Source organism: Labrus bergylta, chromosome 20 (assembly GCF_963930695.1).
Source record: "Labrus bergylta chromosome 20, fLabBer1.1, whole genome shotgun sequence".
Taxonomy (NCBI): domain Eukaryota; kingdom Metazoa; phylum Chordata; class Actinopteri; order Labriformes; family Labridae; genus Labrus; species Labrus bergylta.
Window position 1 is genome coordinate 12,350,433 of NC_089214.1, and position 17,247 is coordinate 12,367,679.

Consider the following 17,247-nt stretch of genomic DNA (forward strand, 5'->3'; position numbering starts at 1 on the left):
GGATTTCTTGCAAGACCGCATGCTGAATGGGGGTGGTACAGGACCCGTGGCTTGACAATGAGTGTGTGGGTGAGATAGAAAAAAAAAAAAAAAAAAAAAACAAGGGGGAGAAAAACAGCAGAAAGAGAGAGGAAAATGAAAGCGGAGGAAAGGAAAGAATGAGTGTTTGAGAGAGACAAAAAAAAAAATGCAAAATGTGAAAAGAGAGAATTAGGACAGAAAAACAACATCAGGAGGCAATAGAAAACAGCAGATGCAATAAAAATTGAAGGGATAAAGCTGCTAACACAAGAGGCGGGAGCATGAAATCAATTATATTGCTCCACTGCAGGCACAAATACTGTAAATTTACTGGCAAGCATTGTAATAAACATTAATCAGAGAATGTTGCTTCTGTTACAGATGGCTTGACCTAAATTACCACGTTGTAAATCATACAAATCCAGCAGTAGTTGGCAAATATTTTCCTTTTATCCAAACTATTTCATTTTCAGAGAGACCTGCTTTTATCCAAGGTCTTAGTGTATGTTAGCCAGTATGTGTTAGAAGTCATTTCATGTAGAGAGCCCATAAAACATATTCTGAGTGTTTAAAAAAATTACATGTTTTATTTATTGACTCATATATCAATGCTACAAAGGCATATGTAACAACATGCAGCCTGTCACTCCTTTGCTGCCTCACCTCTCACAGTCTAACAAAGACACACACACACACACACACACACACTTGCACACTCTTCTATACATCCAAATGTAGAGAAACATTAATTCTACAGCAGATGAATGAGTGTTTTCCTCCTGGGAGTTGTGGGTAAAGTGAGAGCGTTGCTATTTCAACTGCGGTGGGAGGAGGGCGGGGGGGGGGGGCGGCTTTGACTGACTGCAGAGAGAGGGCCGCTGCTGGGACTGTGTCCGAGGCCTCCTGCTACTGACCCAGGGAGCAGACAGTAAAACCCGGGTTTTATGGAAGTTCAAAATGTGGTGGGTCCCCCAATGTGAGAACTGCTGTATCAGATTTTGTACAGAAGTAGGTTAGACAGCATAGCAACCCTGTGAGAGAGGCTTTGTGTTCATCTGTGGTGTTTGACATACACGTATGTGCTGTGGTTAGTTTACTAAGGCCATGGTTTAATTTAACTACAATTCTTCAAGCTCAGTACCTGCAGATGTTTGACATTACTTGAGCATGAAGTATACATCTTCATTGCAGACGATGATATTGCAGTTTTTACTCTGCAACAGAGTGAATGAGTGGCCGTGCCTTTAAGGTTTTTATTTTATTTTTACATCTTGGTATTGATACTTTCATCTGATGAGTAATTCTTCCACCATTGGCTTGTTGAAAGGAACATTTTATGTTTTCTTAATTAAAGCACATTACCTATCCATGTCATGTGGGCCGCTCTGAGCTGAAACATGTTATAGATTACAGTTCTTTTAAAGCTCATACATCACAGTGGCAGAATTGTCCATTCAGTCCTCGATTCTCCTGATGAGTAAGGGCTGTGTGCCAAAAACACAACAAAATAAAAACATCGGGGAGTCATGGAAACGAGGGGATTTATTGAGCACATGGTCGACTTGGCAAGTGTTTGGTTTATTATGTTTGTCAGGTAAAATACAAGACGATTGTGTCTCCTCCTGTGGAAAGTCAGTCTGTACAGGGGGCAAACACACGCACGCACTCGCACACACGCACACACGCGCACACACGCACACACGCACACACACACACACACACACACACACACACACACACACGCACACACACACACACACAGGTCTGGAGATCAGCTACTGTTTCCACATGTTGCGCAGCTACCAGTGAAAATGACCAGATGACCAAGACAAAACCTGCCTGTTTCCATCATCATGGAATTTGCTCTGTTTTGCAGCAGGCAGAGGGGGGGAAACGGTGACGACAAGTTCAGGGTTCGGAGGTAACAGAGAGATGGTTTGTGCTTTAATCCCCCAAAGGAGTCACCTGTGAACAGTTAGACTGAGGAGGACGGGGCCACTCAGGCTGCCAGACCCCATGTAGGAGGAAGATCTGGTTTAAATTAATATTTTTCACCAAACCCAGGTAGCAGTTACAATTAGATGGGAAAGGCCAGTCAACATCTTAAGTGCATGACAAACACCTGATTCATAATCCCTTTCAAAATATCTTCAAGGTAGAGGCATATTGAAGATTTAGAGCCCTAACCATACTTAAACCAAAGTAGCCAAATTGCACAGTTGAATGCCTTTTCACATAAAAACGGATCGTCTGTGACTTTTTTTTTTTGTAACTTGCTGAGCACAATATTGAAGAGAAAAAAAAAAAAATCAGCTCGTACACTACAGTGCACACGCGCAACCCCGCACGCGCGCAGAAGGTCTTGGCATGCACGAGGGGGCAAACCTTTTTTTTTTTTTTTTTTTTTTTTGCGGGGGCGTGGTAAGGGGGCGGCACTCTTCCAGCGCAGCAAAGTTCAGGATAAAATGTGGATAAGTGATGCTTTATCGACTGTAGTGCAAGAATCCCGAGAGGAGAAAGACCCTCTCTCTCTCTCTCTCTCTCTCTCTCTCTTAAACAGCAGCTTTAAAGGAGTGGAAGAAACACATCACGTCTTTGATTTATGTCACATGGCAGTCAGTGACACTCGTCACCGTTCCACCTGAACCCTACTTTGAAGGCGGATTTTCTTTTTACCTCCTGCTGCTGCGGAAGTTTTTTCTAACAAGACATCACATCTCTTGTAAGGATCTCAATAAGCGGGCTGAATTCCAACTCATTCAAGGTAAATCATATCCAGAGTCCACATCAAATTGCATCTCTTCAATTTCTGCTTCAATATGCATTAGGCTACTCTACACATTTTCCATTAGGTGCTGGCACGTTTAATCATTCTGTCAGAACCACAGCATGCATACCAACAAGTTGAACTCAAAGTAGCCCATATGTAACTGATAAAAAAAAAACAGTATGATGAATGCATTATTACTTCATTAATTACGTTGGGCACCTAACTACTGTACATTACTTTGCAAATATAGGCTACAGCTTACTTGCTCATTAATGCATTATGCAATTTGTCCTCATTCTCATTCCTTTGCCTTTAGAGTAGGGAAAAAATAGAAACCTAAAGGGGAATCAACACTAGTTGTGCTTCTTTTTAGACTTACACATTTTTTAGTCATACTAAGTTGTTTCTTATCCTCAGTGAACCCTATGAGGTTACCCATGGCCAAGTGTCTGTTAGCCAATTCACTGTCCTCCCCAAGTTCAATATTGACTCGAGTCCTTCAGCAAATTTGATAGAAAATTCCAACACTCGTATAATCCAGTTTTGCTCTCTCCTTTCCGACACCTTTGCCAGCTCTCTTTGTAGGAGAGGAAGAAGAAGACTGTCTGTGCTGCTCCTGCTCTTGAGTTTTGACCCCTGAAGAGGATCACCTTCATCTTCACCTGAAGCACTTCCCGGGATGAAGCATGTATCGCCGTTGCTGCTGAGGGGCGTTTCCATGCTCCTGCTGCTCCTCACCACCAACTCCATGGTGATGCTTCCGAACTCCACGAGCTTGGAGCAGATTCTGGAAAAGTATCACGACGAGAAGGGGGACTGGTGGGAGGCCAAGCAGAGAGGGAAGAGGGCCATAACGGACAGTGATGCTCAGCTCATCCTGGATCTCCACAACAGGCTCCGAGGCCAGGTTTACCCTCCTGCTTCCAACATGGAGTACATGGTAGGTGGATAAAGGACTCTCTCTTTCAACGCTTTGACCCCATTCTGACCCTTCTAAGAGTCTTGTTCACTCATGGACCTTGTAGCTGAGAGAACTGACCCAGTCACCAGACTGGCTGGCACTTGTCCCACTTGGCTCACACACACACACACACACACACACACACACACACACACAGCAACCATGCATGTGAGCGCCTTCACACACAGCCCCTCCCTACCAACACACACACCGCACACACACTCACATACAAGTCTGCACCCATGTGACATTGATTGTTTTGCCAGAAGAGAAGAATTCCACCACCTTGCCAATGATCACATTACTACTGCGTTTTTTTTTGTTTTTTTTTACCCTTGCTAAGAGATTTGTTTGACTTTATCCTTTGGCCATCACGTGTATGTTCAACGCCAGATCACTTTTCAGCGTGCAATTAGAACCAGAGCACGACACCAGGGCCTGTTTTACCAGCTGTCTACCCCCCACTAAACACACACATCTACACACACGCACACCACACCTTCAGAAATTCTGCGCTTTGCAGATCTGGAACTCTCCCAAATCCACAACATGTGTATTTACCGCTTGACCGACTCAGTGCATTGCCACTGACAGCACTTAGGAGGTTAAAAATCGATACAGTGTGCAGAGGGTAATGAGGTTTTATCGTCTTTCATCTCCACTTAAAGAGCTACAGAACAAAAGGCAGCATTATTCCATGTTAGAGGCAAATAAACAGTTCCTGCTGGGGGCAATTGCTGGACTATGTAATTGTATAATTGAGAGGTTGGACTTGAGGACCCCTTATGTGTGTGTGTTTTGGTCTGTGTGTGTGTGTGTGTGTGTGTGTGTGTGTGTGTGTGTGTGTGTGTGTGTGTGTGTGTGTGTGTGTGTGTGTGTGTGTGTGTGTGTGTTCATGAAAGCTCCACTCTGCCTGGCAGGGTTCTGGCTGAGGCACACTCTAGTGGAGAAATGCTGAGCCAGCACTGCACAGCTCCCCTTATACTGTCTCCTGTTACAGTGGTGGCTGTTTTTTTTTTTTTTTTTTTTTTTAGCTACAGGGGCACCCAGGGGTGAAATATGGAGAGGCATGCAACAAGAGGAGGTGAGGTGAGGGAAATAGACTGAGAGCTAGAAATGAAAAAAAAAAAGTAAGGGAATAAAATTAGGGGAGTAAAAACGATAAAGAAGATGTCTGCATTGTTCAGAGAGGCAGATTACAATATTGGAGTGAATGTAATTTGAAAGAAAGAAGAGTTAGGCAAGAGGGAGTCGGTGAAGAAAGATTTAAATATAAAGAGAGAGAAAGTGGCCTTTATTTATATAAGCTCAAAACCTATTTGCGGATTTGAAAATGTCAATTTTTCCGGCAAGAACAGTTCAGGTAACATGAAAAGTTGCGTTTCAGTGATTTTCTGTGCTTTTATTTGAAAGTGGCTCTGTATTTCTCAGATTTTCCTCCGGTCTGCATTGAACTGCTGTCACCTTTCAGAAACCTCACAGCTTCACTGTACTGGAAGACTTAATACACAATGCTCCCTTGCTCACACACACACACACACACACACACACACACACACACACACACACACACACACACACACACACAAATATGCTTGCCCACATTCATAGCTATTTGCCCATCAGCTCTGTTTATTGTGTGCCATTGTGTTAAACCCATAACCCTGCTGACCCTCTGTGGCAATCATCACAGAGACTCCAAGATAATATCAAATCAAATCCCCCTCCTCCCTTCATCTGTTTCCTGTCCTTGCCCGCTCCCTCTCTCTCTCTCTCTCTCTCTCTCTCTCTCTCTCTCTCTCTCTCTCTCTCTCATTCTGCCTCCCTTACTCTTATCCCTGTGGCTCCGTTCCCATTCTGTCATTATCCAACATAGAGGCCCCACAAAATTCCCTGGATAAGCATTCACACTCTGCAGCGATCCACAAAATCTTCAATACACCTTCAATGGGGGTAGCGCTTCTGCCTCTAACTCAAATGTTGACCCACAGGTATAAACAGAGAAGTGTCAGCGTTTGAAGCGCTGCAAGACAAACAGATGGCATCTTGGGAGAAAGAGCCCCACCTGCCTTGATGTTTAACTTGGCTTTGGTTGGCTGCACTCAGGACTCAGGTGGTGATGTTAGTCTGTTAAGATAAACTTGAATTCACATTATTCTGTTTAGAATAAGAGTTCTACTGTAGGCGTAGCACATTTTTGGATTACCCTGGCTGCCCAGTTGGCCAATAATTAAATAAATTACAAAGAAAATTGCCTTGAATTACCACCATAAAAGATTGTTACAGTTATGGACGAGCATTGGAGCAGTATTTAGACAGTGTTGATCAGGGAAGAAAACAGTCCAGTTAAGTAAAATAGCATGTTTTCTCCCAGCTTATTTCTGCAGTTTATCTCAGAGAGTGTCTTTGGTTTTCCTCTAGGGGTTGTCAGCTTTATACACCCAAATAACCTCCAAAATGATGGGATGTCCCCTTGCCTCCATAGGTTACATAGAGAAGAAACTGAATACGATTGTGTAAAAAGAGTTGGACCTCCTAAATCACGTACAGTAGCTCCTGACAGTGTTTTGAATCCAATGCCATCCTACAGTGAGGCCCAAAGGAGAACCTTATCCAAAAATAGCAAAAATGCCACCCAAATGTCACGAAGCTGGACTCTCTCCAGGCCTCACCTGCACTGCCTGAATCTTCTCCAAGAATATTGCTAACAGGAGAGGCAACAAGGTGTACCCTTGAGGGAGTCCAGTGACCACACACCAACTGCTTGATGTAATGCCAAGAATGTATATAGGTATCGCTCTAAATGCTCTTATGATATATGGCTTGCAATGGACCTTCCAAGAACGATTCAGGGAACCTGGTCTTGAACAAGATCAACAACATCCTATCACCCTTTTCCAGCTATCCTGCTTTATCTTGACTTGCCAAGGAAAGAAAAGCCATTTGGTCTTTTCTTCTTTTTACACATCTGCAACATTCTTTTGGGACATTCAAAAGTTATCAAAGCATTTTTATCCTTTGTTTTTTTCCCTTGCTGCAGCTACAGCCCCTTTTTGGTCTGTTGATGGTTCTTTGCTGATTCTGGAGTTCGGACAGCACAATAAATTACCAGTCATGACGCACATCTACCGAAAGAGCTTCCAGTTCAAGCGAAGCCGACAGCTGGTCAAACTATGTCCCTGTTAAAACATGATAATTGTAGATAATGGTATTTTCCGGTCAACCACAATCAGATAATGTGCAGTCGGAGGACCTCTGATGGGAGATGAATCTGGCTGAAATGAACTTGATGACACAATGTTTACTCTAAATTGCATTCTGAAGAGGCCTTTTTTAACGTAGTCTTTGAAACACATTGGACATTTATGTTAAATCTCATGAAAAACTATTGATTACTTTCCCTATCTTTAGAGTGTTGATTTAGTCATCTCCATGTCTACTTTTCACCTTTCCTCCTATTTGACACCATCTCATCATCTTGTTGTTCTGTCAGGTTTCTTATTGACCTTATTGCCTTATTTTCAACTTCCTTTCACCAATTCCCATAACTTCCCTTGCTGCTTTTTCAGTATTTCTCTGCAAGCACCATTGATTATGTGCAGGAAACCCAAACTTGCAAAGGAAGTACTTTTTAGTAATGCAACCAGATGACCAAGAAAGAGAGAGAAAAAAAAAAACATTGGTGCAAATGAAGTGTTAAGCAAAATACACAATGCAGTGTGCAACGCGCTGAAAGACTTAAGCAGGGAAGGTGTTTTTCTTTAAGGGGGCCCAAGCAGAGGTTCAGCCAGGGTGGGTTGTGGGGTCCTTGGTTACAAGGCCTTCCCTGCTGGGATAACTGTGTAAACAACAGCAGGTTTGACAAGGCAGCTGCTCCCTGTAGCAGATTCAACATCTGACAAAAATGTGCTTTGCTCGACACTTCCTGAGTCTGCTTTTTCCGTTAGCTTAAAGACGTTGTATGGTTACTTCGTGGATTTATTTTCATTTGGTTCAAGAGCATCACAAATCTTGTGATGGAAACCAAAATCAGCTTCTTTCCCCTACAAGACACTTTAGCTAGAGTTGTGTTAAACTACTTTTTGGAAATCTTCCGTAGTTGTGGCCTAAGCTAAATGTTTTCCAACCAATAACCATCCATTAATGGGCAAAAACATTGTGTTGACCTGCTTAAGCGTGGAACGTCTTACGTGCTGTGGTTTGCAGATCATTTGGCAGTTACCACAGCCCACTGCAATGTGTTTCAGTCTGCTTATCAGTGCATACATTGATTCGTGCAAGGAGGTCACTTGTCAAGAAAATCGAAGGGGAAAATGACTTGGATGGAAGTCAAGGTTATAACTGAACTGCTTGCTTTTGCATTCTTCCAATGCTGAGGCTGACATTTCCCTCAAGCTTCTGTTTCAGCATCATCGGGATAACCACAGATTTAAAAAAAAATAAATCAATAATTCTGACATGGTAAGGCCAACAGAGGTAAATTCTGCGCAGGGGTAGAGTTTCAGGTAAACAAATTCACTGCTTCCTGCTTTAGCCCTGGCTCTGTCAGTCATCATTTAGTGTTATTGTGCAAGACAGACCACAGGCACTACAGCTGAGGTTCCTGTAACACTGATATTCTCTCTCTTTTCAGGTGTAGAGGTGAATGAAAAAATATACCCCACACCTTGTACGGTTTATTTTTTTCTATATGCTAGTCGTGTAACATTTTTACAAGGATTTGTGTTGAAACCTGAAGCAAAACACTGGGCAGAATCAGCTGGTATTACCTTGTTGATTTAAACAAATACATTGCTATAGCCCGCAGGATTACGAGAAAGAGCTGAAGTTAATTTGCAGAGCTGCCAGACATCCTGTTGTTAGGTAGGTGTGTGTTTCGGGAGTAACGCAGAAAACAGCAGTCGTTCCTGGTGGGACTTAAAGTGGGTGACTGACGATGAAGGAGGCGGTGGTGCTAAGAAGCCGGGTAGTTATTTTAGTGTCTGTTATTGGATGAGGTTTCAGTGATGGCAGAGCTATGACTTCCAGGTTCCAATGTGTGAAATGTGCAAACTTCTGACACCTCTGCTCGCATACTAATGCACATGCTCACAAACACACATTCACACACACACACACACACACACACACACACACACACACACACACACACACACACACACACACACACACACACACACACACACACACACACACCCACACTTCAACTAATTGACTTCCTCGTAGAACCCTGTGACATTACACCGAAGGTGAAAGTGAAGGTGTGCAATTAAAGGAACATATAGTATCCTTCGTAGGAATTACAGCTTGTGTTATTCTAACATTTTTTTTTACGGCAGAATGTAGGTCAGCAGAGAGGAAGGACACTCTCTGCATTCCCAGAAAAACCCTAGAATGGGAATATGATCCCTTAGTATCCAACCAAAGCCAAACTTAACTGTGAGGGCAATTCGGAGAGAGGTAACAAAAGCTTGCACCCAGACATCTCACCAAAGACATATGGAAGGTATTACTTAAGGGGGGGGAAAGCGGTTGCATTTTTTGAATAACACCCAATCCCACGGGAAAACCCATATGGGGAAAGTCAGCTGAGCAGCAAGAAGAGAAGTGAAAAACTCCATATAAAGCAGCAGAACATCAATGTAGTTTAGAGATAAGTACCCTTTACTAAACACAACAGCTGTAATCCATAGCCCGGATCATAAAACATGATAAGTAATCCATGTTCACCTCTCATTATTGGCAGCTGAACGAACCTTAGCCATTCCATGACCTGATATTGCTAGATCCATGGGCAATATGAGCAGCTTTGTCTCGCTTTATTTCCAAAACATAATCCAGAAAACAACTTCTTTCTTGTTTGCTGTGCAGGTGTGGGACACAGAGTTAGAGCGTACAGCAGAGGAGTGGGCGGAAACGTGCCTGTGGGAGCATGGGCCTGCTGGTTTACTGCCACAGATTGGACAGAACCTGGGAGCCCACTGGGGAAGGTAAAACATTGTGTTCTCAAAATATCAAGCCTTATTTGATTTAAATTTGAGTGTCAACATATTTTCCATTTGTACTCCACAGTCAAGTTGTCTTCCTGATTCTAATTAGATTAACAAGCAACACCTGGTGCCAAATCAGTGTCAGTCCTTGTGGCTGTAATTTATCCCCTAATGTCCGGTTGGCAGCTAGAAGCTAAAACAGTTATATTTACTCTCTATGGTTTGAATTTGATCCTTTATCTACATACTTTATCATAAAGCTGTAATTTAGTGGAAATTACTTTTTATGCACTGATTAAAAAATGGATTCCTTTGTCAAGCAGGTTAGTGTGCTTTTAAGGGTGTTTGTTCCCTGTGTGATACATAGTCCATGTATATGAAGTGCACAATGTAGAAGGGCTTTAAACCTGCATTCTGTAGAGAGGCCAGCGAAGAGCGACTTCTATTGTTGCAAAAATTCCTGGCCCAAATCAATGCTGACAAATGGTTGAAGTCATGATAATGTCCTCTTTTATTCTACAGTAAACTTTGTCAGTACAAATTCAAATATATAGCTACCACCCATATAGCTCAACATTCATATAAACATAGTGATTTCAGTAAGGATGCAGCCATTTACATGGAAATTAGCTGCTTAGGTTTGCACTTCTATAAACAGTTTTTTTTAAGCTAATAACCACATCTATTTTAAATATAACACTTAAAGGTCACCCTCTGTTTTGCGTCATTTCTTTGTCGATAGCTTTTTAAAAGAGGCCTTGCTGTAATCAAAGAATAGGCTTTCCATAATACCAACTCCTACACCAAGAGAGACACAAGACAGTTGAGATGTTGTTTGGAACTTTTTTTTAATCCCAGGTTTGCTTTACTCATATCTCCAGGTATCAGCCTCCTACGTTCCATGTGCAGGCGTGGTACGATGAAGTGAAAGACTACACCTTCCCTTATCCTCAGGAGTGTAACCCGCACTGCCCCTTCAGATGCTCTGGCCCAGTTTGTACTCATTATACACAGGTAGCTCTCGCTGATTCATAATGTATCATCGAGGGAGATGTGGAGATCCTTTTGAAACATATTTTTCATGGTCTGTGTTTTTATTCTGTTGCAGCTGGTTTGGGCCACCAGCAGCCGGATTGGCTGTGCTATCAACATGTGTTACAACATGAATGTGTGGGGGCAGATTTGGGCCAAAGCGGTCTATCTTGTCTGCAACTATTCACCAAAGTAAGCAGAAAACAAGTATATTGTGTCTTTTTTGTGCTATGAATGTAATATAGGTGATCATTTTTTGCATGATTCAGTTATGTGTGTGTTCAATAAGTCTTGCTTGTTATATGAACTGAACAGGGGAAACTGGTGGGGCTATTCACCTTACAAACATGGGACCCCGTGCTCTGCCTGTCCTCCCAGCTATGGAGGAGGCTGCAAGGACAACCTCTGCTACAAAGGTACGTGAAGGGAAAATGGAGCAAGTTAGAGCAAAAGAATGCTGAAAATACTTACTATACTCTGGTTTGTGATTTTACCTGAAGATGACAGCTCCTACCCTTCACAAGAAGAAACGGAAGAAAACAACTTCATTGAGCCGGAGGCCCCCCGTGCACCGCAGAAGCCCCGTTTGAGGGCCTCCAAGCCCGAGCCTCCCAGCATCCCAACCACTTCCAAGCCCCCCACAGAGGACCGGCAGAAGAATGAAGTGGTGAACACACAGCAGATGTGTAAGCTGCCATTTAACTGTTTATTCTAGATCTAGTTTCTTCTCGAAATTGAGGGGGGGGGGGAGCTGTTTAAAGTGGCAAGAAGGATAGAGGGAAAAAAAGACGTTTGTTTTGAAAAACTTTGGCCAAAACTAGAAAATTTGTGTAAAGCTTGCTGCTCAGTGTGGAGCCAGCAATAATGGATAAAAAATAGGCCTCTACCTCTTAAATTGCCTCGATGTTCTGTACGCTTTATCTGCCATCTCCCTGATTAACCCTGACAGTTTGTGAAGTGTTCTTAATATCGCAAGTCACTCTTTACAGCAGAGACCTGGGGGGGGGGTTCTATACTAGCTCAATCCCCTAAGTGTGTGTTTGTTTTTGCCCGGCTGAGAGGGGTTGAGGGGGGGCTTGCTGTGGTTTTTAAATGGCTTTCTCCCTGCAGTGCAAGGAGCCTGTGCTCGTAAGCTGAGACACTTCCTCTAGTACTGCTGACCACCCTGAACCTTGTTGCAGGAATTCTCCGCTTTGGTTCTCGAAGCGGCATGACAACAAAAAGTCTTCTGGGTATTCACTCAACTCGTGCTTTCAGAAACAAGTCGTCTGCATCAGAGCAGCATAATCATGCATGTTGGTTCCTGTAGGAGCTCTGAAAGGCCTTTTTGTTTATGTTTTTCAGCTCAGCTTGTGACCTGTGACACCAAGCTTCGCGATCAGTGTAAAGGAACGCCATGTAATAGGTGCGGTTAAGAGCAAATGTAACAGAAGAACAACCACGTGAAATGGAGTTTGTGGGACAGTTAATCACATTTTCATAAATGATTCCATAGGTATGAGTGTCCAGCTGGGTGCCTTGATGCTACAGGGAAAGTAGTTGGGACAGTATACTATGAAATGGTGAGTACACATTAAGTCATGTGATTTACAAGTTGATTTAGGTACCTACTTTGGTAAATTACAATTAACTGTGATGACAAAGTGTCTTTGCATGCTTACACCTGTATCATAAAAAGGCCATACATGTTAAAAGGGTTGTAAATTAAATGTTGTATGTGATTGCGCAGCAATCCAGTGTTTGCAGAGCTGGACTACATGCTGGTGTTATAGATAACGATGGAGGATGGATGGATGTAATGAGAGAGGGCCGGAAGGAGTTTTTTATCAAATCCATTAAGAATGGAGTCCAGTCTCTTGGGTAAGACAATTTATATTTGAATCAACATCAACATCAACATGGGTTTGTAGTGATGTTATTTACTGGTATGATTAGTCAAATATACCCACTTTAATTAAGGGCAGTGTTGTCTAATGTCAGCGTTTTGTCTTGACAGGAAATACCAGAGTGCTAATTCCTTCACAGTTTCCAGAGTGGCAGGTTGGTGTGGCACTGTCATATATGATATGACATATATGACAGATATGTCAGATGTTATATTGAATAACTCATTATAAGCTGGGCTGCAACTTTTGTTTGTTTACACTCGCTGTAATTATTTCTTGCAGTCAAAGCCATCACATGTGAAACCACAGTTGCACAGCTGTGTCCATATGAGAAGCCTGCAAAACATTGTCCAAGGTTTGAACCTGACTTTAACTGTGCTTGTTTGTCAGTATTTTTCAAGTTTGAGTTTCACCTCTCATGTCTGCACATTCCTCTGTTTATGGTCCAGGCTGTACTGCCCGAGAAACTGTTTAGAAGACAATCCTCACATATCCAGAGTCATCGGTACCAGGATATACTCTGATGTAAGCCGCTCTTATTTTAACTTGAATTAGCTAAAAACTGATCAAATATGTGTGGAATCTGTGATTTTCATGATTTTTGTTTTCTCAAAGAGGTGAGCTTGTCTTACATGAAATTCTTGCTGCTTACCTGTGTAGAAGTCGAGTATATGCCGTGCAGCGGTGCATGCTGGGGTCATCAGGAACGGTGTGGGTGGATACATCGATGTGATGCCAGTGGACAAGCGGAAACACTACATTGCCTCATACCAAAATGGAATTTCCTCAGAAAGGTATGAAATTCTTGACCCACAAGTAGAAAAGTTGACTTAGTATCTGTGAGAAACAAACAAAACATTGTTGTAATTTGTCCGTCAAATACAAAGATCTTTTGGGGATTGATAGTGAAACTAAAACTTCACCTTAACACTTGAATCCTCAAAGTAAGAACACTGAAGACAGTTATACTTTATATATGTAAAAACAGCTGCCCTGTAAATCATACCGCAAAGTTATTCAATTAAAAAATGAATTAATAGGAAGTCAAAGTTTGAATTTTTTTTTTTAAATGTGGTGTGTAGTAAACAGGAATACCTTGTTTAAGGAGAGAACTGCTTCTCTGTCCCTCTCCCTCGTGGACCTAATCTTTTCAGGATGCGGGCAGTTTATAACAATGCAGCGAGCATGGCAGGGTGATTAGCACGCCTGTAGTTTATAATAATTAGCTGCTTGCCAATTGGTGTGAAGAAGATGAGTGTATCTCAAAGTATATATGGGCATATTCTGGCAGAGGTTTAAAAAATATGTATTACGTCAAAAAAGGGCAATCAGCAGATAATTATCTTAAGTTTTATATTGTCTGAAGAAAAAGTAGCAAAAAGCCACAGGCTATTCATTTAGGAAATAATATCCTGCAAGCATCTAACATAAAGTCGATGATTAAGATTTCAGAATGTTTTAACTGTGTCTAACCAGTGCAGTTAAACTTAAGCTGGATAGGATTGTCAAAGGTGCATCTACAGGAGGAATGGATTCTGTATATGACCTTCCTTTTTGTGAAACCATACAATCCAAAACTATTTTACTGTTGTCACACCAAACATGTTGAGATATTAAAATCACATTAGACAAAATAATGGCAACATTTGCTACCTGAGCATTAACAGAAATGTCTGATTAAATTAAACATATGCCGGTTTAATTTATTGATATTTGAATGTAGGAGTACCTTTTAACATCCTTGCCACACCTTGCAAGCTGCATTTGTGTAATTATATGCATATAATCTTGTAACCCTTACCATGTTAAGCACAAACCACTGAGTTAGGCTAAAACAAAAGGTATTTAGGTATCATTTTTAACCTTAAAGAACCTCAAAATTAAACCTAGATACATAGTGTTCAAGTATTCTCATACAGTAAGTTTGCAAACAATACCAACAAGCACCATCACATAGAGCACTGCATCGTCAGCATAAGGTTGTATTTTTGCTTATATTTACCCACAATTTACTCCAAAGAGGAGGGGATGAAGGGGATCACCACTCAGCTTAGGGACACATGCGAACTTAGAGGAGGAAGGAAGAGACATCTTTGGTTTGTACTGCAGCACTTGGAATGTTAGGAAGATTAAGCCAGGCAGTGAAATAGCTCCCTAATTGAAAAATGTAACAGAGTGTAAAATGTAGGCTACCTCTCTGGGAAATCCTATTGCTATTCTGGATCAAGAACACTAAGAAGGTATGACTTTTTGAAATAGAAAACATTCAATTGTTCACAAAGAAGAAAGCTTTTGTGAAATTACTTGTGAAAAGACTTGATGTTGATGCTTACAAAGAGAGAGCATGTAATGAATCCATGCTGTACCACTTCCCAACATCATTAAGGTTACAGGTCTGTACCAGCCTCTGTTTAAAGCCTAAGCGACCCACAAACTGTACGGTCTGTTCTACTTTTTTAGAGATATTTAACTGCACCAACTTTGGATTGTTCTCGCTGTATAATGGGTAGTGTTAACTTGACCTGTGTGGAGGACAAACACACACACATGCAGTCTCCCTTCCCTTTCTATCCTCTCCTTTTCTCTCCTCGTCTCTCTCAACCACATCCATCTATCTCACTCTGCTGAGAAGCCTGACGTCTGTTAGTATCTACCAATCATTTAACTTCACAGCATGTCTGTCTTTGTTGGATTAACATGTGACGTTCCCTGTGTTTGTGTAGAAATGGGTGGTTTATCTGTTTTCTCATAGAGCTTCTCCCGCTATCTGTTTGTGTCTTATCTGTCATCAGAGTGTCAGACGGCACACTGACGTGGACATTTCTCCATACAGAACCTGAAGTCTATCTGTTAATCTGTCATCTACGTCTCTCTGCAAAAAGCTTAGACGAGTTCTATAACTGACACATGCCCAATCCAGCCAGACTTGACTCTCCCTTTTGTTTGTCTCTTTCCCTGCAGCCTTCAAAACCCTCCTGGAGGCAAAGCATTCCGGGTGTTTGCTGTGATTTGAGTGGCCCCGAGGGCAGCTTCACCAAACAGAAAGAGCATTTGGGCTGTTGAATAGGCGGTAATCAAGCCCTGTTGTCAAACTCAATGACTGAAATGTTGCTGGCTTTACTACACTCTGAGGTTAGAGGTCATCTCCATGAGTGTGGAAACCCAGCAACTGAAAAATACACAAAGAAGAAATGTCCGGACTCACTTACACAAGTTACATTCACTAATTTTGCTGCATTTGTTTTTGGGAAATTAATGAACTGTAAATATTTAGTTGTACATATTTGTTAATATTTCTGTGCCATTGCCTTGCCATTTTAGCAACTAGCTTTGTATGAATACCAACATTAGAAATCCAAGGTAATAGCATAATGATGGCACTTAAGGATATGTACTTTATTGTTTTAAGTCTGGCACATTTTTACTGGTGCTCTGGAGAGATTTATTGACATATTTTATACTTTTAAGGAATGGGGAACAAATTGTAATGCATTTATTTTTATATGATTACATTTTATATCATGATGATTTATAAAGGATGCTGCTATGTTTTTCTGTGTTGTTGTTGTAATTGTCGGTGTGATGAGTTTTGTTTGTTCGGTAATTTTTCCAGATAATGTGGTTTAGTTAAAACTCCCTGCAGGACGGGAAGTATGCTCATCGCTCAGAATTGTCATTCTTTAAACAAAATCCACGCGCTCCACTCCATCATGCATCACAAATAACTGGATGTTGCAACCCCAAAGATGTTTTCAAGTGATCCATCTGCCTTTGACATTGACAAACACAGGCAATACTTTGCAACATTTTCATTTTATACAGTCTGAACGGGAATGGTGTTTAAATAAACAGACATATTTGCTATTTTCCACCAGCTCTCAGATTTGTTTCAAGCTGCAATCAATATGATGTATGATGATTTTTGTAACTGTTTCTCTTTTCATTCGTCATATTTTCCTACCTCAGATTGTTAGGAAAAGTCAATTATGCAATAAAACATTACAACCACAGCAGCCATCTCTCACTTGGATTCAATGTATTCTTCCTCAGATGCTTTCTCAAAGACATTTTTACACCAGGTCATTCTTTATTATTTTATACTGATATATTATAATTTAGATTTTATGTTAATTGGATTCAATATTTAATGTTTAACAATCAAACGAAAACTATTATGGAGTTTTGAGTTAATTTCATATTATTGCCAGATGCTGAAAAACTACAATTCCATAAAATAACTTCATTTGTTTTGGTTTCCAGTTGTAAACAGCAAAAGAAAATTTTAGCCAAAATATTAAAAATAGTTTAGGTGAAAAGTGACATGATCATTGACACATCATTTGTGTCAAATAAACCCCAGCTTCAAACACCACCTTAAATCCATTTGAAATTCATCCATCCATTATCTATACCGCTTTTACTGTCATTGGCGAGAGGCGGGTACTCCCTGGACTGTTCACCAGTCAATCACAGGGCAGACATATAGAGACCAACAACCAGCAGCACTCACATTCAAGCTTACGGACAATTTAGAGTCAACAATGAACCTAACGAGCATGTGTGTGGACTGTGGGAGGAAGCCGGAGT

The 17,247-nt window shown here is 41.4% G+C and overlaps 1 protein-coding gene across 1 annotated transcript; it reads left to right on the plus strand.

The window, feature by feature from the left end:
• Positions 1–2,488: 2,488 nt before the first annotated feature.
• On the plus strand, positions 2,489–16,689 carry crispld1a (cysteine-rich secretory protein LCCL domain containing 1a). The gene is made up of 15 exons (XM_020645868.3): positions 2,489–2,785; positions 3,365–3,731; positions 9,624–9,742; positions 10,624–10,756; positions 10,851–10,966; positions 11,090–11,190; positions 11,275–11,460; positions 12,119–12,179; positions 12,270–12,336; positions 12,504–12,634; positions 12,771–12,814; positions 12,943–13,015; positions 13,110–13,185; positions 13,321–13,454; positions 15,622–16,689. Exons 2-15 carry the CDS (start codon positions 3,471–3,473, stop codon positions 15,671–15,673), a joined length of 1,554 nt encoding a protein of 517 aa, XP_020501524.2. The 5' UTR covers positions 2,489–2,785; positions 3,365–3,470; the 3' UTR covers positions 15,674–16,689.
• Positions 16,690–17,247: the final 558 nt, after the last annotated feature.